Source organism: Macaca nemestrina, chromosome 10, assembly GCF_043159975.1.
Source record: "Macaca nemestrina isolate mMacNem1 chromosome 10, mMacNem.hap1, whole genome shotgun sequence".
NCBI classification, from domain to species: Eukaryota; Metazoa; Chordata; class Mammalia; order Primates; family Cercopithecidae; genus Macaca; species Macaca nemestrina.
Window position 1 is genome coordinate 11,322,302 of NC_092134.1, and position 27,893 is coordinate 11,350,194.

The 27,893-nt window shown below is 53.5% G+C and overlaps 1 protein-coding gene across 4 annotated transcripts in view; it reads right to left on the reverse strand.

Annotated features, from left to right (window-relative positions):
* LOC105494515 (transmembrane protein 120B) overlaps positions 1 to 27,893 on the reverse strand; it is a 69,565-nt gene that overhangs the window by 6,598 nt on the left and 35,074 nt on the right. The window contains exons 3-11 of one of the 4 annotated variants that reach the window (XM_011763017.2): positions 27,595 to 27,711; positions 25,345 to 25,404; positions 23,210 to 23,305; positions 14,370 to 14,459; positions 4,289 to 4,354; positions 3,714 to 3,775; positions 1,846 to 1,938; positions 621 to 685; positions 213 to 281 (exon numbers count right to left, since the gene is read on the reverse strand). In XM_011763017.2, the coding sequence (XP_011761319.2) occupies positions 213 to 281; positions 621 to 685; positions 1,846 to 1,938; positions 3,714 to 3,775; positions 4,289 to 4,354; positions 14,370 to 14,459; positions 23,210 to 23,305; positions 25,345 to 25,404; positions 27,595 to 27,711 (718 nt within the window). Of the gene's footprint in view, positions 1 to 212; positions 282 to 620; positions 686 to 1,845; positions 2,037 to 3,713; positions 3,776 to 4,288; positions 4,355 to 14,369; positions 14,460 to 23,209; positions 23,306 to 25,344; positions 25,405 to 27,594; positions 27,712 to 27,893 lie in introns of all 4 variants that reach the window. The other 3 variants (XM_071070941.1, XM_011763025.2, XM_071070942.1) reach the window with 3 other exon arrangements.

The following is a 27,893-nucleotide window of genomic DNA, read 5'->3' on the forward strand; positions in this document are numbered from 1 at the left end:
AGCCCGCCCCAGGAACCTCCCCAGCACACCACACACACACACACACACACACACACACACACACACACACACCCACCCACCCATACCTGCGAGCCCAGCCCGCCCCAGGAACCTCCCCAGCACACCACACACATGCATACACCCCACCCCCACATCTGCCATCCCAGCCCTCCCCAGGAATCTGCACCCCAGCATGCCCCCACCCTCCATACCTGCCATTCTCTGCATTCCTCGTGGCTGGAGAGCTCAAAGAGCGTGACGGCATTGTAGAGCTGCCAGAACTAGAGAGAGGAAGGCAGGCGCTGCTCACCCACCAGGCTCCCCTGGCCAGCGACGTAGAAAGCCAGGGAGATGCCCAGGCCCCCCACCCAACTTTGGGTATCAACTACCCACAGCACTGACAGGCACCCCCCAAAATGAGCAGGCACCCGAGGCCAGGGCAGGGCTGGGCCAGTTCTGGCTCCTGCCTTGGCATCCCCGGGCTCAGAGGCTGCCCAGGCCCCAGGATGCCACGGGGCCCAGCATGGGGACAGATGGAGAAAGAGGGCAAGGCCTGAAGACCTTCTGTTCCTGGGGGTCAGCCCAGACAGGAGATACCCACAAACTCCAGGGGAACTCACATGGCCACAGAAGAGGAAGGGCAGGAGAAAGGTGAGGCCCCGCCACATCCAGGACTGGAACCCTTCTGTGGAGAGGAGGGAAGAAAAAGGACCCACTGAGGGGCTCTGCTGCCCCCAAAGCCCCACCAGACACCCACCCCCAGCCACACCAGTCACCCTAAGATGAGCCAGGCACAGTCACACATGAGGAGGGTCAGGCCTCACCTGTCATAGTTGGGTGGGCATTCACTATGGCAATAGCAGCCCTGTCACCCAGCCCGACTGCTGTCACTCCTCAAGTCACCAAGAATCAGGTGGCCCTGACAGCACGCACAGGTGCCGGGCGCTACGCTGTTACTAATTTCTTTAATCTGCACAGGGCTTTGCATTTTATCATGAATTCTCACATGCATCACTTCTATTGAGTCTTGAGACAGGAGGACCTACTTAGCAGAGTAATTTGATGGAAATGACCATGTCAAAAGACATCAGAGTTGGCCAGGTGCACTGGCTCACGCCTGAAATCTCAGCACTTTAGGAGGCCAAGGCAGGCAGATCACTTGAGGCCAGGAGTTTGAGACCAGCCTGGCCAACATGGTGAAACCCCGTCTCTAATAAAAATACAAAAATTAGTTGGGCGTGGTGGCGGGCACCTGTAATCTCAGCTACTCAGGAGGCTGAGGCAGGAGAATTGCTTGAACCCGGGAGAAGGAGGTTGCAGTGAACAGAGATAATGCCACTGCAATGCAGCCTGGGCAACAGAGTGAAACGCCATCTCAAAAAAAAAAAAAAAAGCAGAGTTGTATTAAAAACAGTTTCCCCTGAAATTCTCAATGAGGGGGTCTCCTCACTTTTCTGACCGGCACCCCTATGGCTTAAGAATGAAGCATGTCTCCCCCGTGTATGTGAATTTATGTACTTATACATGTTGGTATGCAGACATGTTATAGACAAATGGCTAATTTTGTGTGTGTGTGTGTGTGTGTATACGTTCTAAAACACACACACAAAAATAGATACTTCCAGAGGCTGACACAGAGGCCCTGCCCTCAGGGCCTGCTATGCAGCTGGCCTGGCACTTGGCAGCTGAAACAGAATCCAGGATGAATTCTGGAAGGCGCTTCGGGATAAAGGGCAGCGGCCTGGCTCCACTGTATGGGAGATGCTCGCTGGGCCGCACTCCCGGTGTGGGGGAGCTGGCGGGTCCAGCACCTGCCCCCGCTCCAACCCAGGCCCAGCTACTCACCCACTGTAAGATCCAGGTGGTTCCTCTCCCCCAGGGCCCGCAGCCGGTAGAGGCAGCCCCTCTGGTAATAATATTGCAGGAACTGTACGCAGCCTGCAGGGGGAGCACAGCGCCCGGGCTCAGGGCATGGTGTCCCCAGAAGACAGGGCAACACCTCCTCTCTGCCCCAAGAGAAGGCTGGTGGGTCTTTACTGGGCAGAGGCAGAGAGGGTGCCCTGGTTACAACCCTCTCCCACGCCCAACACACCACACACAGACACACACACCCTTTGGTCTGAACCTGCTTTAGCCCTTATCGAGAACATAGACAGAACTCAGGTATGTGAGGACCCATCTAAGCCCCAACGAGAATCGAAACTTCTGGAATTTTCCACGCAGTAGACAATAGATGCTTGCTGGAATGCAAGCTATGCCAGTGCTATGTTGGGAGCTGTGTGCAATGCTAAGACACAAGAGAGAGTTCCATCCAAGGGGATACTTCGTTGTTGCTAAAAATGAGGTGATAATGACATGAAAAATAGCTATGATAAACTTAAAAATTCAAAAGGCAGGTTATAATAGTAAAGCTCTATGTACAGAAAGATCCCATACTTGTAAAATATATGTAATGCAATACGCACATGTATATACATATTTATGAATAAAAACTTCTGAGAGGACATAGATCTTAATTAACATTGATCACCCCTTGGGTGGGCTGACATATAACTTCCATTCTTGGCTTTATATATTTGTATTTGTTTGCAAGCAGGTTTTAATTTAAAATGTAGGTTGTGGTATCTGAAAAGTCAATACAGCCAGGCATGGTGGCTCATGCCTGTAATCCCAACACTTTGGGAAGCCAAGGCAGGCAGATCACTTGAGGCCAGGAGTTCAAGACCAGCCTGGCCAACATGGTGAAATCCCATCTCTACTAAAATACAAAAACTAACCGGGCATGGTGGCAGGCACCTGTAATCCCAGCTATTTGGGAGACTGAGGCAGGAGAATCGCTTGAACCAGGAGGCGGAGGTTGCAGTGAGCCGAGATCACACCACTGCACTCCAGCCTGGGTGACAGAGAGAAACCCTATCTCAAAAAAACAAAAAAGAAAGAAACAGCAGGGTGCGGTGGCTCATGCCTGTAATCCCAACACTTTGGGTGGCAGAGGCGGGTATATCACCTGAGGTCAGGAGTTCCAAGACCACCCTGGCCAACATGGTGAAATCTCATCTTTATTAAAAATAAAAAAATTAGCCAGGCATGGTGGCACGCACCTGCAGTCCCAACTACTCGGGAGGCTGGGGCAGAAGAATCATTTGAACCTGGGAGGCAGAGGTTGCAGTGGGCCAAGATGGCACCACTGCACGCCAGCCTGGGCGACAGAGCAAGACTCCATCTCAAAAAAAAAAGAAAAAGGCAATACACACATGGGATAAAATTTAAAGGGAACAAACAGGTTGGTGAAAAGTAAAACTCTCTCCCTGTCCCCAACCATCCAAGCCCCTCTCCCCAGAGGCAACCCTTGGAACCAGCTCATTGTATACAAATTCAGAGCGATTTTCAGATGAGAAAAATAATGTGTATTTCCATTTGGAGGACTTATTTAGGACTGGAAAAAAGGCTGGTGCCCCCAATGCTACTCAGTTCCCAAAGGTCACAGTTGGCAGGGTTCCAGCCTGGGAAAGGAGCAGGCAGTGCTAGGGGCTGCAAGGTGGGTGAAGCTGACCTGGGGCGGGGACAGCTCTCTTTCTGGATTTCTGGGACCCTCTCCCCCAGTCTGGTCTCCCTGCCACAGAGGCAAGCACTGATGTCAGCTGGGGCCCTGCCTTGGTGAAAGTCTCAGAAAACCATGCCCCTTCCCCCAAATCCAGGCAACAGTCACTCACTCTGAAAAATGGAAAATGCTAAGAACTGGTTGCGAAACTTCTGATAAATGGGTCCATTAGGCCTGGAGAGAAGGTAGGAAAAAACAAAGGTGGGCCCACTGTGAAATGAGACATTCCTCCCCACCCCGACTCCATTCCAACCAGGAGAGGGGAAAAGGTGTATAAAGTCAAACTGAGGTCCTGACTTCCGCCCTTCTATCCCTGGGGCTGGGCAAGGTCATCCCATCTTCTTTTCTAGAAGCACAGGAATCCACATGGCCGAGCAGAAGCGCTAACTCCCTGTGACCCCTCTGTCCTCCGCGGTCTCCTTCAGTGCCCAGCCTCACTTGCTCCCTCCAGCCTTGCAGCCCCGCTACCTCTGCCCTGGCCAGGGACACCTGAAACCATTCCCTGGAGAACCCCCTCACGGGCTGGGTGGGGCCAGCACAGCGGCCTGGCCCAGCTGCAGGCTCATACTTTCCCAATTTGGCCCTGGAGCCCCCCCCCACCGCCGTCAGGATCAGACCCCTCCCCATTCCCGGGCCCCAGGCTCTACTCCCTGGGAGGCTGGAGGGGACCAGCGAGGGGCTACTCACCAGGTCAGCATCACTCCAGACAGGAACGTGGACACGTAGTGGTGAGACACCCACCAGCCTTTAATTCTCGGAGAGGGAGAGAACGGAAGTGCGCTCAGGAGGGGAGAGCAATGCAGGCGTGTGTCTCGCTGAGGCCCCGTCTATGCAGCAGGGGCTACTTCTCGGAGTAAGAAACGGACTGGAACCCTGACCTTGCCCTTCTCTCTGTCCCACAGAGCTGCACCATCCCACACAAACCAGCTGCAGATTAGCCCGGACTCCCACTTGGGCTTCCAGTGGTTTCCAGCAACACTCAGAGCACACCCCTAGCCTCACCTGCCTTCAAACCTCACTCCTGTCCTCCCTCCCTGGTCTTCTCCCCAGCACGTGGGTGCTCCAGGCATGGCCCCTGTCCTCCCCACCAGGTCCTCTCCCCTTCAAACCTCACCCCTGTCCTCCCCACCAGGTCCTCTCCCCTTCAAACCTCACTCCTGTCCTCCCCACCACGTCCTCTCCCCAGCACGCAGGCGATCCAGGCATGTGGGCTCTCCTAGAACCCGCCAAGCCTGCCTGCTGCCACCTCAGGGCCTGCTACGGACTGAACACTGGCCCCAGTTCCTGCGCTGAAGCTGAACCCCCCAGCACCTTAGAACATCCGTGACTGTATTTGAAGACAGGGCCTTTGAAGAGGGGACTGAGGTAAAACAAGGTCACACAGGTGGGCCCTAGTCCAGTGTGCCTGGTGTGTCTGCAAGAAGGGGAGAGATGCCAGGGCTGTTCGTGCACAGAGAAGGCCACATGAGGACACACAGGGAGATGCCGTCTGTGAGCCACGGAGAGTGGTCTCAGGAGAAACCAGCCCCGCCAGCACCTCCATCCTAGACTTCCAGCCACCGAACTGCAAGGAAATACACTCGTGGCTTAGGACGCCCAGCAAGCGGTATTCCCTGCAGCTACACCCAGCGGGCTCGTCCAGGGCCTTCGGACTTGCTGCTGTCTCTGCTCCAAGACCTTGACCTGCCTGGCTCCCGGTCCAAGTTCAAGCTTCAGACTAGCTGTCACCTCACAAAGGCCTCCTGACCACCTTATCTGAACCAGCCCGATGGCCCCGCTCAGACCACACTGCCCCGCTTCATCTCCTTCATGGCACGGACCACTGTCTGCAATTATGTGCCTTTCTTCCTGTGATCTGCCCCCTTTCCCACCCCTATGTCACCTCTAGATAGAGCAGGGTCTTGTCTCTGTTGTTCACTAATCTATTTTTGGCGGGTTCCAAGCAGCTGCTCAATAAATGTGTTGAATAAGCACACATGTACATGTACACACACACACACACACGCACACACACATGCACTCTTTTTTTTCCAGGCGGGGTCTTGCTCTGTCACCCGGTCTGGGGTGCAGTGGTGCAGTCATGGCTCACTGCAGCCCTGACCTCCCAGGTCAAGCGATTCTCCCACCTCAGCCTCCTGAGTGGCTGGGATCACAGGCCTGAGCCACCAAGTCCAGCTAATTTTTTTTTTTTTAGAGACAGGGTCTTGCTATGTTGCTGGACTGGTCTCAAACTCCTGGGCTCAAGCAATTCTCCTGCCTTGGCCTTCCAAAGTTCTGGGATTACAGTCGTGAGCCACTGTGCCTGGCCACACACTCTTACACAGGACTGCAGCTATGACATTGCCCTGTACAGAAGCAGAGGCTGATGGACGCCACATGCACCACCTCACACCATCTGAGGCAGCTTCTCCCCAGAAGCCACACACCCCAGGCCCATCTCCTGCCATCTCAGTGACAGGAGACCCTTGTCCAGCCCTGGACTTCATCTATCCAGTCCAGAGGCTGTGGGGACCCTGTTTCCAGAACTCAGCACTCCCCACAGAGTCTTGCTTTATCACCCAGGTTGGAGTGTAATGGTACATTCTCAGCTCACTGCAACCTCCGCCTCCCGGGTTCAAGTGATTCTCCTGCCTCAGTCTCCTGAGTAGCTGGGATTACAGGTGCCTGCCACCACACTCGGCTAATTTTTGTATTTAAAAATACAAAATTTTATTTTTTGTATTGACCTCAGGGGATCCACCTGCCTCGGACTCCCAAAGTGCTGGGATTACAGGCGTGAGCCACTGCACCCGGCCCAGCCAGGGGCTCTTGATCCACAGTTGGGTAGAGCCTGGTTGTCACTTCCTACCCCCAGCATCAGGGGCAGCCTAGGAAGGAGTTGGACCCTCAACCCTGTATCCTTCGACGTCCCAGAGTGTGTCTCAGGCCTTGGTTGGCCTCCCCAGGCTCCTCTTGTCCAAACACATGGCAGCAACTTGCCAAATGCACCCGGGAGCAGCCAACTCCTTCCTCCCCAGGACTGGGCGGTGGAGCCTGGGGATGCTCGTGCAGACAGTCATTAACCTTCATCCCTCCAGAACTCTCTTGGGTCTGGGCAGGGAAATGGGTCCACTCCCAAAAGGCGGAACCCTGAGGATGTGCTCGGGGCCGAGTTGGATCACAGGAGAAGCTGGATTAGGCTTTCTTTTTAATTAAAATCATCCTGGAACCTGCTTTCTTGACACCTAGACCAGCACCTACAGATACGTCACAGCTTTTTTTTTTTTTTTTTTTTTTTGAGAGACGGAGTCTTGCTCTGTCGCCCAGGCTGGAGTGCAGTGGCCAGATCTGAGCTCACTGCAAGCTCCGCCTCCCGGGTTTACCCCATTCTCCTGCCTCAGTCTCCCGAGTAGCTGGGACTGCAGGCGCCCGCCACCTCGCCCGGCTAGTTTTTTGTATTTTTTAGTAGAGATGGGGTTTCACCGCGTTAGCCAGGATGGTCTCGATCTCCTGACCTTGTGATCCACCGGTCTTGGCCTCCCAAAGTACTGGGATTACAGGCTTGAGCCACCGCGCCCGGCCTATGTCACAGCTTCTTAAATGGCAAATGACATTCCAAGGTATGGCTCTGCCATGGTCTACTTGGCTCTTTCTTTCGTTTTTTTATTTTTGTAGAGACACGGTCTTGCTATGTTGCCCAGACTGGTCTCAAACTCCTGACCTCAAGTGATCCACCTCAGCTCCCAAAATGCTGGGATTACAGGTGTGAGCCACCGTGCCCGGCCTCTGGCTGTTTCTCAACCGTCACTATTGCTCTCAACGCTGTCACGATGTCCTTGTGGAAGTCCCCTAAATGCAAAGACACTGTTTCTCCACAGTGGCTACCAGAGGCAGGGTGGATGGGTCAAGGAGTGTGTGCTGCTCCTTGTCCAATTACCCTCCAAACAGCCATCCCAATTTACACTCCCACCCACAGCGGAAGAGAGAATCTGGGTCCCTGAACCCATACCAACAGTGGATGCCATATTTTAAAACTGTTACTAAACCGGCTGGGCGCGGTAGCTCACACCTATAATCCTAGCATTCTGGGAGGCTGAGGCGGGACGACTGCTTGAGCCCTGGAGTTGGAGACCAGCATGGACAACATGGCAAAACCTCATCTCTACAAAAAAAAAAAAAAATCTAAAAAAATTCACTGGGCGTGGGGCTGCACACCTGTAGTCCCAGCTACTTGGGAGGCTGAGGTGGGAGAATGGCTTGAGCCTGGAAAGCAGAGATTGCAGTGAGCTGAGATCGCGTCACTGCACTCCAGCTTGGGTGACAGAGGGAGACCGTGTCTCAAAAAATAAATAAAATAAAATTGTTACCAAACTTACTAGGTGAAAACTGGCATGTCATTGAGGTTTCAGTATGTATTTCCCTAATAAGTGGGCTGGAACCATCTTAAAACCTTCCAAGCAGAATACACACATTATAAGAACGAGACTGGATCTTCCCTTGTCGGCCTGTGCAAAAGTTCTGGGCATAAATTGGCTTTTCAAGCAACGGCCTGCGTGTTCCCCAGGAGTTATGGTGAGGGGCAAGGTTTTATGCAGCTCTGTGTTCATAGCACTAACAGCACCAGGTAAACAACAGGCACTCAATAAATGTTGACATGAATGATGTCCAGGAGGTGTGGCTGGTGAAAGCAGCAGCTAATCTGGATGCCACCAGCACAGAGGTGACAAGAGATTGTTGCAGGTGCCACATGAGGTCATGGGGACAGGCTGAGGTGTCCATCTACTTCTTTGTGCCCAGAAAACCGCCACTTCCACCCCTGTATCCTAGTCTCGCCTGTCAGAGTCTAAGAAGCCCCCGCGCTCCAAATTTCTGACAGCAAAGGCAGTTGGCCAGACTCCCCGACTTCCAGCTTGAAGAGCAACCAGGAAGTCTCTGCAGCCTCCCAGAGCTCTGCAGAGCCACATGTCAGCCCTCAGCGCTTGGCGGGCGCCACACTCCTTTGTCCTGCTCCCAGAGCTCCCCTGAGAAATGCCCTCTGTCTAGGAGCAGCCTGAGGCAGACACAGACTCCAGGCAACAAGGCTGACTGAGCAGCAGCTTTTCATTTCACAGCTTGCCCTGCCCAGAGCCCCGCTCTGACAGATGCCACCAATAAACACAGCTCAGTGACATCGGGTGAGGCTAGAAATCGCTGCTTCCCTGGCCCGGCATTCACAAGCCCAGGCGTCCATCTGCACACCCCAGGGCTCTGGGCTGGTTGTGTGCACATGTGCTTATATAGCCGTTTTATTGTGACGTAATTCAGATACCATACAATTCACTCATTGAATATGTACAACTGAGTGGTTTTTAGTATATTCACAGAGTTGTGCAACTGTCACCAGAATCTATCTTACAACCTTTTTATCACCGCAGAAAGAAACCTACACCCATTTGAAGTCACTCTCTGGGCTCATTTCACCACATTAGTTAAAGCTTGCAGGGGGAGGCTGGGTGCGGTGGCTCAAGCCTGTAATCCCAGCACTTTGGGAGGCTGAGGCGGGCAGATCACGAGGTCAGCAGATCGAGACCATCCTGGCTAACACGGTGAAACCCCATCTCCACTAAAAATACAAAAAATTAGCCGGGCGTGGTGGCAGGCGCCTGTCGTCCCAGCTACTCGGGAGGCTGAGGCAGGAGAATCACCTGAACCCAAGAGGCGGAGCTTGCAGTGAGCCGAGATCGTGCCACTGCACTGCAGCCTGGCAACAGAGCGAGACTCTCTCTCAAATCAAACAAACAAACAAAGCCAATTAGAGGCAGGCACCCTAGGCTGGCTCCCTAGAAAAGCAAACATGATCACCAAGTCATTACTCACTCTGGCCCAGAACTAACTGTAATAGACAAAGGCTGTTTTGCCCAGTTGCAGATCTGCTTTGCCCCTATGGGGAACCACCTCACCCCTACACTCAGTCTGGGCGAATGGGATAGGGCTCAGTCTTATACCCAAGCACATGACCCCCAGCTAACCAATCAGGACCCTCTGTGGCCCTCTGGCAACAGTGACTGGCTCTCAGAGATCAGTAGGTCACCCGAGCCTGGCCAATCAGAAGTCTGTGTCAAGATTCCAACTGGGGTGGAGTGAGGTCTGTCAGCTCAGGGGTTACTTTTGGCGGGAGGCCCGCCTGGGGGCCGCTGGGAGTCATCGCAGGGGAAAACGGAACAGGGAGCTGGAACCGGGCCATGAACATTGCCTGAGCCCTTCTGACCTCCTTGAATGGAAATTCCCAGTGACATGGGCCCATGAGACCCCTTCAGGTTTAGTCCCTATGGGATGAGTTTCCATCATTTTCAAGTTTACAAGAGAAGCTGACTTGCTTACTGTGCTGAGCTGATGAGTGGCATCTCACTTGGCAGGCACCAGACACAAACCGAGGGTGGCTGCATCTCCCGATGCGGAAGTCCCCACCCCTACCTGCTCCCCTGACCACACCTCCCGTCCCAATTCAAATCTCAGGTACAGCCAGAACTGGACAAAAGCGCCTCCATCAGACCAAAAGAGGGCAGCAATTACCCAGGAGGCCCGCAGGGTTCGGCGATGCTGTCTCTGGAATGCCGTTGTGGCCCCAGGACCCTTCCTCACGGAAGAACTTGGGTTTGGGTCACTTCAACAAAGACCGTGGGGTGTTGACAGCGCGCACCAGCCCTGAGCGGATGCTTCGGGATGAGAAACTAGAGTTCATCCCAGTCTCACCTCCCACGGCCTCCACACAGGCTCTCCTGCAAGGGCTTCTGAGCCACTCCCTGGTAAAGAGCGCGAGGGGAGGCCTCCAAGGCATCTCCCTTGCCTGCCCCCAGGATCAATCAGCCCTGAGGAGGAGCTGGGGGAGGGAGCAGGCTAAATCTCCAACAGATGTGGAAGATGAGTCACAAGTTTGAGTCACTCGGATTTAGCCCACCTGCCTTGCCCCCTCCCCCACAAGCTGGCCCCAGCTCCTGTAGTCATTTTATTAGGTTGGTGCAAAAAATGACTGCAAAACACAAATACTTTTAGACCACCCTAAATAGAAGATAACGCATCTGTTTGCATGTATTCAGGCCCAGAGGCCCTATTCCAGACTCCACTTGCCCATTCAAACCCCTTCCTCAGACCACCAAGCGGAGACAGGCCTGGAGGAAAGGTTCCATTGCAACCTCAAGTTCCTTGAACTATATCTGCCATGAAAAGGTCTTTAGTAAAAAAAAAAACTCTGGGCTGGGTGCGGTGGCTCATGCCTGTAATCCCAGCACTTCAGAAGGCCGAGGTGAGCAGATCACCTGAGGTCAGGAGTTCAAGATCAGCCTGGCCAACATGGTGAAACCCCATCTCTACTAAAAATACAAAAATTAGCTGGGCGTGGTGGTGGGCACCTCTAATCCCAGCTACTCGGGAGGCTGAAGCAGGAGAATTGCTTGAACCCAGGAGGCAGAGGTTGCAGTGAGCTAAGATCGCACCACTGCACTCCAGCCTGGGCGACAGAGCAAGACTCTGTCTCAAAAAAAAAAAAAAACCTTTGTGGGTGCTCCCAGAAGGCAGTGTGTGAGTTATCTTGGAGTCCCTTAGTTCAGTGTTCGGTACTTAGGAGACGCTCAATAAATGTCTGATGAATGGCAGACGGAGGGTAGAGCAGACTCACACGAAACTTTGAATTACAAGCTCAGAGACAACCATCCCTGCTCTCCTGTCAGAGAGTGAACTCCAGGAACTCTGAAAAGCTCCTGCTAAACTGTTAGGCAAGGGAGGCTGGCTTTGGAACTCCTTTTTGCCCTGTTAGCGGCCCTCTCTGTTTTGCTGGAGAGCCCCACGCCTGCAGAGACCTCCGCTCGGTGCTGCTCCCATCTCTCTGGTCATCCGCCACCCACAGCATCACATTAGAATAAAAAGCTGCCCAGAGTAACTCTTACTAAAGTGTTAATGATTGCCAGAGGCATCACATGCCCGGGAGAACTCTTTTTTTTTTGAGACAGGGTCTCACTTGCCTAGGCTAGAGTACAATGGCCTCAACCTCCCGGGCACATACAATCCTCCCACCTCAGCCTCCTGAGTAGCTAGGACCACAGGTGTACACCACCATGCCTGGCTCATTTTTTTTTTAGACTGAGTTTCGCTCTTGTTGCCCAGGCTGGAGTGCAGTGGCACGATCTTGGCTCACAGCAACCTCAGCCCACCAGGTTGCAGCGATTCTCCTGCCTCAGCCTTCCTGAGTAGCTGGGATTACAGGCATGCACCACCACGCCCAGCTAATTTTGTATTTTTAGGAGAGATGGGGTTTCCCCATGTTGGTCAGGCTGGTCTCGAACTCCCGACCTCAGGTGATCCACCCGGCTTGGCCTCCCAAAGTGCTGGAATTACAGGCATGAGCCACCGCACCCGGCCCATGCCTGGTTAATTTTTTAATTTTTAAATTAAGACAGGTCTTGCCATGTTGCCCAGGCTGGTCTCAAACTCCTGGGCTCAAGTGATTCTCTCGCCTCAGCCTCTCAATTAGCTGGGACTATAGGCACACACCACCATGCCCAGGTAATTTTTTTTTTTTTTTTTTTTTTTTTGGTAAAGATGGAGTCTCATTTTGTTGCCCAGACTGGTCTCGAACTCCTGGGTTCAAGTGATCCACCCACCTCTGCCTCCCAAAATGCTGGGATTATAGGCGTGAGCCACCATGCCCGGCCTACACACTGATGTTTTCTAAATGGCTGTGTGCCACAAGGCTGCATTCCTGAGACTTCCTGTTGCCCTCAGGAGGCTAGGCAGGAGGGGGGCTCCTGTCCTTACCTCCAGGCTCTATGTTCAGGGGAGGGCAGGGACCTGCCATAAAAGACCACAAGGCAAACAAGCGGGAAGGTGGCACATTAGGTGGTGGAGGCTGCGCAGCTCCTGGGTGTTCCTCACTAGTTCCCAGGAGGAAGGAGGAAGCAGGAGCACGCACCTGTAATCCTAGCTACTCAGGAGGCTGAGGCAGGAGAATCGCTTGAACCGGGAGGCAGAGGCTGCAGTGAGCTGAGATGGCGCCAACTGCACTCCAGTCTAGGCCACAGAACAAGACTCCATCTTGGCCAGGCGCAGTGGTCATGCCTGTAATCCCAGCACTTTGGGAGGCCGAGGTGGGCGGACAATGAGGTCAGGAGATAGAGACCATCCTGGCTAACACAGTGAAATCCCGTCACTACTAAAAATACAAAAAAATAGCTGGGCGTGGTGGCGGGCGCCTGTAGTCCCAGCTACTCCAGAGGCTGAGGCAGGAGAATGGTGTGAACCTGGGAGGCGGAGGTTGCAGTGAGCCGAGATCGCACCACTGCACTCCAGCCTGGGCGACAGAGCAAGAATCTGTCTCTCAAAAAAAAAAAAAAAAAAAAAAAAGAATGGCATGCTGAGGTTCCAGTGGCCCCCCAGAAGGAATTAGACCTTTGGAAAATAGGTCCTCCAGGTGGCAAGTCATGGGTTTTAACTGCGTCTCAAGACTCAGCTTAGAGGCAGGCAGGGCAAGAAGGAGACCGAGAGAAAACAACAGGGTTTCTCGCACTCAGAGTCCTTCAGAGATGGGGATCAAGGGAATGCCCAGTCTTCCCTGGACTCACTCAGCACCACTATGACACGTCCACTCCCCCATGGGACTCTGAAACAGTCCAAAGAGGAGACATGGCTTGCCCAGGGTCACAGGGCTGCTCAGTGACGGCACTGGGACCGGAACCCAGGAGTCCACACTCCTAGCCCGGCCTCCGTCCTCCCCAGCATCATCTCTCTGGTGGGGCAGGTTTGGCCTAATACCCTCTTCACCTGTCCACTCTCCCCTCTATCTCCCTGTGGAAGACCACCCATCTACTCTTGTCACCAAAACCCATCCATCCTAAGAGTAATGATCTCCCAGTTGTCCTCTGGGGAACCATTCCTCTCTTGACACTCAGCTTCTCCGCTCCCAGTGACGGCTATCAGGGTGGGTGTGAGGCTCAAGTCTGGCCAGTCACAGCACTGCAATCCCTGTTAACAGTGACTGGTTCAGGGATAGGTACATGATCCATTCTGCACCTGGACATAGGCATTGCGACCCAGTGAGAGTCTTGGAAGAGAGGAATATGCTCCGTTTGCTGGGAATGCTATAGTGACATGAGCCTGGAGTTGCTGGGTGCCCCACTTGCAACCTGAGATAAACACAACACAGAAGGCAGAAGTGAGAGATGGAGAGCACCTGGATCAAGCCTTACCTGAAGGTAGAACAATGGGTCACCTCTTTTTTTTTTTGAGACAGAGTCTTGCACTGTCCCCAGGCTGTCATGCAATGGTGCGATCTCAGCTCACTACAACCTCCACCTCCCGGGTTCACGCTACTCTGCCTCAGCCTCCTGAGTAGCTGGGACCATATCTGGCTAATTTTTTGTATTTTTAGTAGAGATGGGGTTTCACTATGTTGGCCAAACTGATCTCCATCTCCTGACCTCGTGATCCGCCTACCTCGGCCTCCCAAAGTGCTGGGATTACAGGCGTGAGCCACCACGCCTGTCCCGGTCACTTCTTTTTATGAGAAAGTATGTTTCTTATTGTGTTAAGCCAGTCTGAGTTAGGTTGTCTGTTGCTCATAAGCAAGAGGCTAATCAGAAACAAGAGTTGCTGCATCAGCAACATCAGCTTTCCACCTTCCTGGATCTGAACAGTCACACAGCAACCCCCCAAGGAGGAGAGGAATGCAGCCTGAGGGTGTCGGCCCCCATCTGACGCCCCTCGTAACATTTCCGTTTGACTCCTCTTGTGCTCCCCACAAAGCCAGGCCCCCAGGTACCTTGAGCCGTTGCTGATGAGAATACTCTCCCGAATGGTCAGGGTGCAGTAATACCACACCAGCAGGAAGTTGAAGACTTCATCAGTCACCCTGTGCAAGGAAACAGCCCCCGGGAGGGGTACCGGCATGAGAACCAGGCACAGCCATCCCACCCTCACCTCACAGAGCAGCAAACCAGGCGGAGGGCTGCCCACAGCACACGCTGCCTCTGGAAGCCCTTATGACACCAGGGAGGCAGGGGGAGCTTGGTCTCTCGGGCATCTTGTCCCGGCCCTGCAAATGCCTCTGCACCTCCTCATCTTTCTCCCTGAGTCCCACCTGTGCTTCAAGCTCTAGCTGAGTCTTCCCCTCCTTCCCTGACCACTCAGCCCAGGGCAACCTGTCTGTCTTCTAAACTCTTCCCGTGTGATCTGAAATTTCTGGTGGGATGTTAATGGAAGGACTTTAAGAATGGGACACCTGGCCAGGCGTGGTGGCTCCCGCCTGTAATCCCAGCACTTTGGGAGGCCAAGATGGATGGATCACTTGAGGCCAGGAGTTTCAGACCAGCTTGGCCAACATGGTGAAACCTCATCTCTACTAAAAATACAAAAATTACCAGGGTGTGGTGGCTCACATCTGTAGTCCCACCTGCTTAGGAGGCTGAGGCAGGAGAATTGCTTGAACCCGGGAGGTGGAGGTTGCAGTGAGCTGAGATTGTGCCACTGCACTCCAGCCTGGGCAACAGAGCAAGACCCTGTCCCAAAAAAAACAAAAGAATGAGAGACTTAATGTTCTATTGTAGGTTGCCCGCAGTGTTAAGATATAAACTCCCTCTGTCCCCTTAAAGCATCTGTAAACTTTGTTACACGTATTTAATACAAAAATTACCTATGGGCCCCACCGTCTGTGATGTTACAGTGTTAGAGTAGGTAGCTAGTCAGACAAAAACAGGGCCCCTCCAACCAGGAATGTCAGGCGACCATCAGGTAATGGTCAGGTGGTTGTTAACTGTCTCTCTAAAATAATAATTGGCCGCACCCAGTGCCAGGGAAAGGCAGTCTCCCTACAGATAGGAAAAGCATGAAGCTGGTGATCAGCAGCCTCCTGGTAGGATCTCACTGCAACCTCTGCCTCCTGGGTTCAAGTGATTCTCCTGCCTCAGCCTCCTGAGTAGCTGGGACTATGGGTGCACGCCACGATGCCCAGCTAATTTTTGTATTTTTAGTAGAGACGAGGTTTCACTATGTTGGTCAGGATGGTCTCGATCTCTTGACCTGTAATCCACCTGCCTCTGCTTCCCAAAGTGCTGGGATTACAGGCGTGAGTTACTGCACCCAGCCTGATTTTTGAATTTTTAGTAGAGATGGGGTTTCACCATGTTGGCCAGGCTGGTATCGAACTCCTGACCACAAGTGATTCACCCAACTCAGCCTCCCGAAGTGCTGGGATTACAGGCATGAGCCACCGCGCCCAGTGGCTTTTCATTCCTGCTTTAAAGCATTCTGTTTGTTTGAGACGGAGTTTCGCTCTTTCGCCTAGGGTGGAGTGCAATGGTGCAGTCTCAGCTCATTGCAACCTCCGCCTCCCGGGTTCAAGCAATTTTCTTGCCTCAGCTTCCAGAGTAGCTGGGATTACGGGTGCCTGCCACCACGCCCAGATAATCTTTGTATTTTTAGTAGAGACAGGGTTTCACCACATTGGCCAGGCTGGTCTCAAACTCCTGACCTCAGGTGATCCACTTGCCTCAGCTTCCCAAAGTGCTGGGATTACAGGCGTGAGCCACCGCACCCAACCAAGCTTTTTAATATATTTTCATTCCTGCTGTAAAACTTGTTTCTTCTTCTGCCTTACGCCCCTCAGTCAAATTCTTTCTTCTGAGGAGGCAAGAATGGAGATCGCTGCAGACCCGTTCGGACTGACTGCGGGGAACGTGAATACCACCACCACTAACACTAACGGGAGGACTTTAAGAACAGGAGACCTGGTTGGGTGCGGTGGCTCACACCTGTAATCCCAGCACTTTGGGAGGCCGAGGCGGGTGAATGAGACTCCATCTCAAAACAAAAAACAAACAAAAAAAAAACCCAGGAGACTAGATGTTCCATGTTAGGTTGTCTGCAGTGTTAAGCTATAAACTCCCTCTGTCCCCTTAAACCATCTGTAAACATTGTTACATACACAAAAAAATCCCAGTGTGCCATATTGTCTGTAACACTAACTGAAGAACTCCTTTTCCTCCTCCATGGTAACCACAGCACGGGGCTGGACCGTCCACCTCCATAGTGACCAAAGCACAGGGCTGGGCCGTCCTCCTCCCTGGTGACCATGGCGCGGGGCTGGGCTGATCTACCCTTGAAGGCGACAGACCCAGGCTATGGAACCTGCTGTACCTGGTCAGCATGGAGGGCCGGCAAACCGCTGTGTGGGGATTATCAGAGCCTCACCGGCCTCAGCCCTGCAATCTGTGAAGTGAGGAGGCCCACCCACCATGAGAGCATCCCCGGGGAAAAGAACTCTGGGAGAGAGCCAGTGACAGACGCCCCTCTGAGGGCTTCCCCACCACTGCCAGTCTCTTTAATGAGGCGCTGACAAAGGTTTGTCGGCAATTTTTTTTGTTTTTAGAGACAGAGTCTCACTCTGTCACCCAGGCTGGAGTGCAGCGACGTGATTATGGCCTTTTGTAGCCCTTAATCTACTGGGCTCAAGCGATCTTCTTGCCTCAGCCTCCTACGTAGGTGGGAATGCAGGTGCACAGTGCCGCATCAGGCTAATTTTAAAAACTTTTTTTGGACTGGGTGCAGTGGCTCATGCCTATCATTCTAGCACTCTGGGAGGCTGAGGCAGGTGGATCACTTGAGGTCGGGAGTTCAAGACCAGCCCGGCCACCATAGTGAAACCCCGTCTCTATTAAAAATACAAAAAATTATCTGGGCGTGGTGGTGCGCTCCTGCGATCTCAGCTACTTGGGAGGCTGAGGCAGGAGAATCGCTTGAACCCAGGAGACAGAGGTTGCAGTGAGCTGAGATCACACCACTGCACTCCAGCCTCGTAACAGAGTGAGACTCTATCCCAAAAATATAAATAAATAATAAATAAGTGGCCAGGCGCGGTGGCTCACGCCTGTAATCCCAGCACTTTGGGAGGCCGAGGCAGGCGGATCACAAAGTCAGGAGATCGAGACCATCCTGGCTAACACGGTGAAACCCCGTCTCTACTAAAAATACAAAAAATTAGCCGGGCGTGGTGGCGGGGGCCTGTAGTCCCAGCTACTTGGGAGGCTGAGGCAGGAGAATGGCGTGAACCTGGGAGGCGGAGCTTGCAGTGAGCCGAGATCGCGCCACTGCACTCCAGCCTGGGCGATAGAGCGAGACTCCATCTCAAAAATAAATAAATAAAAATAAATAAATAAATAAGTGACCCCGCCCCGGGGAGGCCCAGCTCCCTCCCTTGCCACACTCATTTCCTGTTCAAGTCATATTGGCCCCTGATGTCCTCAGAGCTGTGCTTCTGAGACTGTGGACGCTCTGTGGTGCTTCCAAAGTCATGATGGGCACCATATACTGCCCTGCTACTCTCAGGCACCGTCCTCGACTAGTGTCCCCAGCAGCCCTGCGCAGGAGGTACATGTCTTCTCTCTGCTCTCCAGGTGGGGGGTGTCAGCTCAGGAGAACAACTGACTCACCCACAGTCCCACAGCCAGGAAGAGGCAGAGCCGGATTTGAACTGAAGCCCTGAGATTCCAGGGTCTGTTCCTAACTCTCGAGACAAACTTTGTGAGCAATGGTTCAGCAAGGTGTGGGCAGAGTGTCTGTTGTCTGCGACCACAAAGTAGGGTCACAAAGCTTCAAAGCAGTTGCATCCTCCTTTCATTTTGCCCCCAGGGCCCTTATAGTTGGTGAAAAGCATCTCCCAGTTTAGGCAGAGAAATGCAGACTGCACCCAACGGCCATTTCTGTTCCCATACTGGATAAGTCTGTGTGACACTGGGAGGTACATGGTACCTTCCCTGTTGGGGTCAAGGACAAAGACTTCAGGAGTTTGAGACTAGCTTGGACTGGTAGTAGCAAGACTCCACCTCCACCTTTGAGACAGAGTTTTTGCTCTGTTGTTCAAGTGATTCTCCTGCCTTGGCCTCCCAAGTAGCTGGGATTACAGACGCATGCCATCATGCCCAACTAATTTTTGTATTTTTTGAAGAGACGAGATTTTGCCATGTTGCCCAGGCTGGTCTTGAACTCTTGGGCTCAAGCGATCCTCCAACCTCAGCCTTCCAAAGGGCTGGGATTACAGGCATGAACCGCCACACCCAGCCCATCTCAAGAGTCTTAATCACATCTGCAGAGTCCCTTCTGTAAGGTAACTTATTCACAGGCTCTGGAGACGAGGACATGAACATCTTTGGGGACTATTATTCAGCACTAGGCAGGGACTAATTATTGGGAACTTACAACCTTGCAGGCATTTTGCATAGACGATCACTCTAGACCCTTGGACACTACAGAACTGGTTCTTAAAGCAGGTGCACTTACCACTTCCCTGTCGGCACGACTTCCACCTGCCAGAACCCGCCACTCTGGGTGTTCCTGGGGGCTTTATCAAGCCACCAGCATCTATTCTGCTGGTGCTAGGTGCAGATCAGAAGGGTGGAGCAATTAACACCCTCTGGGGACAGTCCTCAACTGCCCCAACTGATAGCAATTGCTGGATAAATACCCCAGCTCCCTCACCCTCAGGTGGGATAACTCTGAGGCATGTTCTACGCTGTCCCCCCATTCCCTAGCAGTATTGAGCCCCAGCTGCCCGCAGGATAATGCTTTCTCGTCTCACTTCCTATTCCCATACCAGTGTCTCCTGAGATCACCTCCTGAATAAATGACTGGCACTAAAATGCTTGTCTTGGGGGTCTCTTCTGGGCCAACCCACACTAAGACAGTACTACTTCCCATTTTACAGATCACACAGACGGCAAGCACTGGAGTAAGGTCCAAACCCAAGCCCACTCAAGCCAAACTTAACTCTGACTACCTCTTTCCTAGCCTGGTTCAAACCTGATAGAGGATAGTCCTAACCAGGCACAGCCTCTTGGCCTCAAGGCAGCAGAAGGAGGCTTCCAACTCTCCTGCCGCCTCACCAAAGCCTCCAAATGCCTAAGTAGTACTGGTGGAGGATGTCCTGGAGCCTGCGGAAAAGTTGAGGAGGCAGACACAGAGAGGCCCAGGACTTCAGGTCACACAGCTCATGAGTGGCAGAGCTGGACCCAGAACCCTGCAGGTCGCTGGCTATGCCCAGCTGCGGGCTTAGTGGTACCAAGAAGGGCCTCTGGGTTGGGAGCCTAGCCAGGAAACCATTCCAAGGGCGGCAAGAGGAAGAAAAGAGAATCCTGCTCCGTGGATGCACTGGCTATGAAGCTGTGAGCCTTTTCACGTGTAGCCAGTCTTAGCACAAAACAATGACGCTAACCAGTGCTAATAAACAGGCACCAGTCTAACCAGTCTCCAGACACAGCTTCTGCCCTCCAAGCTGCCCTGCCAAGGAGCTCCTGTCGCCCTCACTGTATCTGTCAAGAAACTAAGGCTGGGAGAGGTTAGTCACTTGCCTAAGGTTAAACAGCAGGGCAGGCTTCCCAGGGGCACCGGCACAGAGATGAACGGCCCGTCCAATCCCCCTCCTCTGCCCCATTTTTAGCCTATGGAAGGTATACTGGGTTGAACAGCATCCTTCCAAAATTCATGTCCACTGGGACCTTATTTGGAAACGGGGTCTTTGTAGATGCAATTAGTTAAAATGAGGTCATACTGTGTTAGGGTGGGCTCTAAATCCAGTGTCTAGCTTCCTTATACTAGGGAAGGAGGCTGTGTGGCGTGGTGACAGAGACAGAGACAAGCAAAACACAGCTTTAGGCTGAGCAATACCAGGGCTTGCTGGCAATTCCCAGAAGCTGGGGAGGTGAGGAAGGGTCCTCCCTCTGCGAAGCCTGTGGGGCAGCACGGCCCTGCCGCGCCCTGCTTTCAGACCTCCAGAACTGTAGGAAACGTATCTGCTGTTTTAAGCCCCTAGTCTACGGTACTTAGTTACGGTGGCCCTGGGAGATGAACACAAAAGCAGGTGGGAGAAAAGGAGACTCCCAGGCCCTCAGGGAACCTTGGGCCTCAGGACAGCACAGGTTTGCCTTCAGAGGGCCCTGGAGGTCCCTGTGCAAGGGACTCCGGCTGCACACTGACAACGTTTACCCTCTTTGAGGGGGGTACGTGAGGGGTGTTAGAGATGTGCGTAGCCTTTGCCCTCGTGGAAACAGGCCAGGCTCTGGGCAGCAGGCGAGCATGGGCCCAGGGCCTAAAAGAGCCTTTGTTTGGGCATTCAAGTGGCCAGACCAGCAGCCAGACGCCCAGTCAAGCGCCTGCCAGGCAATAAACGCTTGGCACGTGGGCCAAATGCCCAAGCCGTACTTGGCCGCTTCCCCTGGGTTTTGTTCCAGAGAAAGGAACAAAACCCCTCAGGCAGGGCAGCAGCAGCCCACAGCCTCACGGCATGGCTGTGCCTCACTCGGATGGCACCAGCAGCCGTGGAGCCCCCCAGCAGCGCCTCTACATGCCAGCCAGGGTGGAGCTTCCACGCACAGTGCCAGCTCCCTGAATTGTCACAGCCTTGTGAGGCAGAGACTCCCGTCACCCTTGTTTTACAGATGGAGAGACTGAGGCTCCCAGAGGGAACCTGCCCATAGTAACAGCCAGTTGGTCTCAAAACCATCTTTTTCTTTTCTTTTTTGAGATGGAGTCTCGCTCTGTCGCCCAGGCTGGAGTACACTGGCGCAATCTTGGCTCACTGAAAGGTCCGCCTCCCAGGTTCATGGCGTTCTCCTGCCTCAGCCTCCCAAGTAGCTGAGACTACAGGCGCCCGCCACTACGCCCGGCTAATTTTTTTTTTTTATTTTTAGTAGAGATGGGGTTTCACCGTGTTAGCCAGGATGGTCTCGATCTCCTGACCTTGTGATCCGCCTGCCTCAGCCTCCCGAAGTGTTGGGATTACAGGTGTGAGCCACCACACCCCACCTTCTTTTCTTTTCTTCTTCTCTCTTTTTTTTTTTTTAATAATTGGGATATGGCCGGGCGCGGTGGCTCAAGCCTGTAATCCCAGCACTTTGGGAGGCCGAGACGGGTGGATCACGAGGTCAGGAGATCGAGACCATCCTGGCTAACACGGTGAAACCCCGTCTCTACTAAAAATACAAGAAAATTAGCCGGGCGAGGTGGCGGGCGCCTGTAGTCCCAGCTACTCGGGAGGCTGAGGCAGGAGAATGGCGTGAACCCGGGAGGCGGAGCTTGCAGTGAGCCGAGATCGCGCCACTGCACTCCAGCCTGGGGCACAGAGCAAGACTCCGTCTCAAAAAAATAATAATAATAATAATTGGGATATAATTCACATACCATAAAATTTGTTCTTTTAAAGTATATAATTTAGTGATTTTTAGTATATTCAGAGTTGTACAACGATTACCTAATTCCAGAACATTCTTTTCTTTTTTTGGAGATAAGGTCTCGCTCTGTTATCCAGACTGGAGTACAGTGGCACAATCTTGGCTCACTGCAACCTCTGCCTCCCAGGTTCAAGTGATTCTCCTGCCTCAACCTCTTAGCTGGGATTACAGGCACCTACCACCACGCCTGGCTGATTTTTGTGTTTTTAGTACAGACAGGGTTTGACCATGTTGCCCAGGCTGGGAGAACATTCTTATTACTCTAAAAAGAAACCTTGTACCCAGTGGCAGTCATGCCCTCAATTCCTGCCTCCCGCAGCCCCTGGCTACCACTCACCTACTCCCTGTCTCTATTTGCCTGTTCTAGGCAGTTCTCAGCAATGGAATCCTACTGTGTATCTTTTTGTGACTGGTTCTTTTACTCAGCATCACGTTTCCAAGGTTCATCCATGCGGCACCCTGGGTCAGTGACACAGCTTCATTTCTCTCTCTCTTTTGTTCAGACCAGGTCTCCCTCTGTCCCCAAGGCTAAAGTGCAGTGGCGTGATCACGGCTCACTGCAGCCTCGAACTCCTAGGCTTAAGCAATCCTCCCACCTCAGCCTCCCAAAGTGCTGGGATTATAGGTGTGAGCCACTGCACCCAGCTAAATAATTTCATTTTTTATCTTTGTAGAGACAGGGGTCTTGCTGTGTTGCCCAGGCTGGGCTCAAACTCCTGACCTCGAGTAGTCCTCCTGTGTCCCAAAGTACTGGGATTACAGGTGTGAGCCACCATGCCCAACATTTCATTTCCCTTTATAGCTGAACGATATGCCACTGTACAGACAGACCACAATGAACTCCTTTTTTTCTGTGGCGGGCAGGGGACAGAATCTCGCTCTGTCACCCAGGCTGGAGTGCAGAGATCTCAACTCACTGCAACCTCTGCCTCCTGGGTTCAAGCGATTCTCCTTGTCTCACCCTCCCAAGTAGCTAGGACTAAAGGCATACTCCACCATGCCCAACTAATTTTTATATTTTTAGTAGAGATGGTGTTTCACCATGTTGGTCAGGCTAGTCTTGAACTCCTGACCTCAAATGATCTGCCTGTCTTGGCCTCCCAAAGTACTGGGATTACAGGCATGAGTCATCACACCTGGTAATCAACTCTTTCTTAACTAGCACAAGGCCTTTCCAGCAGCCGTTTAACAGATATTTGTTGGATGGAGGTGGGACAGACAGGACTGGCACTTCCCATGAGAAATGGCCCCTCTCTCCCCTACACCTCATCACGCCAAACAACACAGAAGCAGGAGAGGCCCTGGGTCCCCTGGATCCCTCTCTCTTGGCCCCCACCTGACGTCTGCATGCCCAGGCCCAGGCGCACATGGCCATACCCACTACCTGTAGTGAAGGACAAATCGACACGCCACAGCACCCAGGAGCAGGATGATGGTCAGGTAGAGCTTGAACTTCTCATACTCGTCCTTGTAGGCAAACCTGCCACGACAGACACGCCCAGGGGAGTGCCCCTTACCGTGACTATTCCAGTACCTGGGCATGGCCCTTAGCCCCATCAGACCCTTGTCCTACAGCCACTGCCATGGCCCATAAGGACCTTTCCATCCCACTAAAGGAGAGACCTGGCCTTGACAGATTGGTGGTGACCAATGAGGGGAAGAGGGCCAAGTATGCAGAAGGCCCATGTCCCTGGACTCTGGTCTGGGGCTCTGGGCCCATGCTGGAGACAGGCAGGGGGCAGAGACAGGGCCTCTTCCCTCAACCAACTGCTGCTGCTGAAAGGCCAGGGTTTGCGGCCGTCTGGAAATGGGGTAGACTCAGGGTAGACAGGACTGCCCATCTCCCAGGAGAAGTGTGTGTGTGATAGGGCATGGAACAGAGCAGGGCTATTTCTTGTGGGAAATGGGAAGTCCCGTCCACCCAACATACTGACTCTGAAAAAGGAAGGAAGGCAGGAATGCCTCTCCCAGGTGCGAGAGGAGGAGAGTGTCAGAAACTCCAACAGCCAGAGCCTCACCTGTGAACAGGTTTTTATTTATGCAAAAATTCTAGCTTGGATGCATCTTCCCTGAGCTGAAGGAGCAGAACACCGGAGGTCTCTGAGCCAAGCGGGAAGTGTGGGGTGGGGTGTGGGTTGGGGTGCAGGATAAGGTGTGGGGTAAGAGTGGAGTGTGAATATGGGGTATGGGGTATGGTGTGGGTATGGGGTATGGTTGTGGGTGTGGGGTATGGTTGTGGGTGTGGGGTATGGTGTGGGTGTGGGGTATGGGTGTGTGGTGTGAGTGTGGGGTGTGGGTGTGTGGTGTGTGGTGTGTGGTGTGTGGTGTGTGGTGTGGGGTGTGAGTGTGGGTGTGGGGTGGGTGTGAATGTGGGTGTGGGGTGTGGGTATGGGGTATGGGATGTGGGGTGTGGGGTGTGATGTGTGGGTGTGCAATGTGGGTGTGGGGTGTGGTGTGGGTGTGGGGTGTGAGTGTGGGGTGTGGGTGTGGTGTGTTGGGTGTGGGGTGTGGTGTGGGTGTGGTGTGGGGTGTGGGTGTGGGGTGTGGGTGTGGGGTATGGGGTGTGGGGTGTGGGTATGGGGTGTGGTGTGTTAGGTGTGGCGTGTGGGGTGTGGTGTGGGTGTGGCATGTGGGATGTGGGGTATGGTGTGGGGTGTGGGTGTGGTGTGGGTGTGGTGTGGGGTGTGGTGTGGGGTGTGGGTATGGGGTGTGGGGTGTGGTGTGTGGGGTGTGGTGTGGGGTGTGGGTATGGGGTGTGGGGTGGGGTGTGGGTATGGGGTGTGGTGTGGGGTATGGGTGTGGGGTGTGGGGTATGGTATGTGGGGTGTGGTGTGGGGTGTGGGTATGGGGTGTGGGTATGGGGTGTGGGGTGTGGGATTGGGTGCGGGTGTGGGTGTCGGGTATGGGTGTGGGGTGTGGGTATGGGGTGGGGTGGGGTGTGGATGTGGGGTGTGGGGTATGGGGTGTGGGGTGTGGTGGGGTATGGGGTGTGGGGTGTGGGTATGCGGTGTGGTGTGGATGTGGTGTGTTGGGTATGTGGTGTAGGGTGTGGGATGTGGGTGTGGGGCATGGGGGTGGGGTGTGGCGTGGGGTGTGGGTGTGGGGTATGGTGTGTGGGGTGTGGGTATGGGTTGTGGTATCGGGTGTGGGTGTGGGGTGTGGGTGTGGGGTGTGGTGTGGATATGGTGTGTTGGGTATGTGGTGTGGGTGTGGGATTGGGTGTAGGTGTGGGGTGTGGGTGTGGGGTGGGGTTTGGTGTGGGGTGGGGTTTGGTGTGGGGTGTGGGGTGTGGTGTGGATATGGTGTGTTGGGTATGTGGTGTGGGTGTGGGACTGGGTGTAGGTATGGGGTGTGGGGTGTGGGTGTGGGGTGTGGGATTGGGTGTGGGTGTGGAGTATGGGGTGTGGGGTATGGGGTGTGGGCTGTGGTGTGAGATTAGGTGTGGGTATGGGGTGTGGGATTCGGGGTGTGGGTGGGATGTGAGGTGTGGGATCTGGGTTGTGGGTGGCAGACACTTACTTGGCCTGGTTGCTGAGGAGGGTCACATTCACATTGCCGAGGACCAGGTTCAAGTAGAGCCTGGAAGGAAACACCTGTGAGGGGCGTGATCCTTAGCAGGTGGGTGTGAATTAACAACACTCAAACTCAACACACCTAACAAGCACATCCCAAGTAGTGATGTTAGAAGATAGGGGGCCTAAGCTCTGCGGGTAAATGGACCCCCACATCGAGTGAGAATAATGATTGACCAAAGGACATTACACCTGTGACAGGAGAGTGTGCGGAGTTGATTTCCCCTCCATGCTGCCTTAAAGACCGTATTTCTCAGCCTGCCTTGCAGCCAGATGTCAGCAGGTGACTAAGCATAGCCAATGAGGTGGAGGCATAGGTACAACCTCTAGGTCAATTTTTAAAGAATTTTCTGGACCGGGCGCGATGGCTCACGCCTGTAATCCCAGCACTTTGGGAGGCCAAGGCGGGTGGATCACAAGGTCAGGAGTTCGAGACCATCCTGCTGAACCGTCTCTACTAAAAATACAAAAAGATTAGCCGGGCGTGGTGGCAGACGCCTTGAAGTCCCAGCTACTCAGGAGGCTGAGGCAGAAGAATGGAGTGAACCCAGGAGGCGGACCTTGCAGTGAGCCGAGATCCGGCCACTGCACTCCAGCCTGGGCAACGGAGTGAGACTCCGTCTCAAAAAAAAAAAAAAAAGGATTTTCTTTATTTTTCATTATTATTATTATCATTGTTATTATTTTTAGAGACAGGGTCTCACTCTGTTGCCCAGGCTAGAGTGCAATGGCATGATCATAGCTCACTGCAGTGTTGTAGTTTTTTTTGACAGAGTCTCGCTCTGTTGCCCAGACTGGACTGCAGTGGCATGATCAGGACTCGCTGTAACCTCCACCTCCCGGGTTCAAGCGATTCTCCTGCCTCAGCCTCCCAAGTAGCTGGGATTACAGGTACGTGCCACCACACCCAGCTAATTTTTGTATTTTTAGTAGGTTTAGGGGTTTCACCATGTTGGCCAGGCTGGTCTTGAACTCCTAAACTTAACCTGCCTCAGTCTCCCAAGGTGCTGGGATTACAGGCGTGAGCCACTGTGCCCAGCCTCACTGCAGTCTTAAACCCCTAGGCTCAAGTAGTCCTCCTACCTCAGTCACCAAAGTAGCTAGGATTACGGGTACACACCACCATGCCAATTTTGTTAAAGCTTTTTAGAGATGAGGTCTCACGATGTTGTCCAGGCTGGTCTTGAATTCCCGGGCTCAAGTGATCCTCCCACCTCGGCCTCCCGAAGTGCTGGGATGACAGGCACAAGCCACCACACCCAGCCTTGAGCTGGGTTTTCTATCATTTGCAATCCAACGATTCCCAACCGAGGTAAGAGGCACAGAGGGGCAGGAGGCAGATGCGCATGGCACTGTAAGAGGGTCACGAATGCTAGGCTGCTGTTCATTCTGCAGAAAATGATCATCACTTAACTCAGGGAGTCTTTACCCAAACATAGTAAAAAAGGAGAAGCTCAGAGGAATGGGTTAAAACGTAACAGGGCTAACCAGCTCCCTCCCACCTGCTACAGGCCTGAAAGGCGCCCCGCCTCCTAGCGCAGGCTCTGACTCAGCCCTAGGCTGATCCGGAAAACAGGGTCAGGGTGAACTGACTGGGCTCAGCAGCGTATGCCGGGTCACGATGATACCAGGCTGTAAGCAGCTCTCTCCAGAACAAGGTGGCAATGACATCACTTGAGGGAGGGAGCGGGGACTTCTCTGAAGGGGGAAAATAGAAAGAACGTGGGCTTTGGAGTCAGAATGTCTGCTGTTCACATGCTGGTGTGGCCAAACATTCACTGATGTCTCTGAATCTTGTAAAAATGGGGATCTCTTGGTCTGACGCACAGGTTGTTGAGGATAAAACGAGTGACATCACAGGAGTTCCTGGCACCGCTCTGAGCGTACAGGAGGCACTCAATGTTTGTTCTCCTGGGAGAGAACACCTCCCTCTTAACCCCAGGTGGCGCCAGGCATGTGGTAGGTGCTGGTTCCTTGCAACGGCCCTCCCAGGAATACTGCCGTCCCACGGTGTGGCTAAGGTGCTCTCCTGGGCTCACGGAGGAATGCGTAAGGAAGCCTTCTTATGTCTCCTGCCCTTTCTTCCCTCTTTCCCCTTCAATCTGAGCACCAGCAGGAAGGTGAGAATTATATGGACCAGCTGTGCTAGGCCTGGGCATGGGCCTGTGCTAGGGGTGGGGAGGTTGCCAACTCCTACCCGTTCTTCTTGGGCAGGTAGGCCTCCATGTCGAAGAAGACGTCCTGCCGCTCCTTGATATTTGCGGCCATCTGCTGAACGAGCTCCGCCTCCTCCTGGCTGGTATGGCGTTTGCACCTGTGGACAGAGATGCAAGCACAGGGGAAGGGGCGTCACTCAGAGGGAGGAGGGCTATGGACTCCCCCAGTCCCAGCCTCCCACCTTCTACCCTAGTGTGTCCCACTTTCTACCCCAGTGCCTCCCACCTTCTACCCCAGCCTCCCACCTTCTACCCCGTGCCTCCACCTTCTACCCCAGTG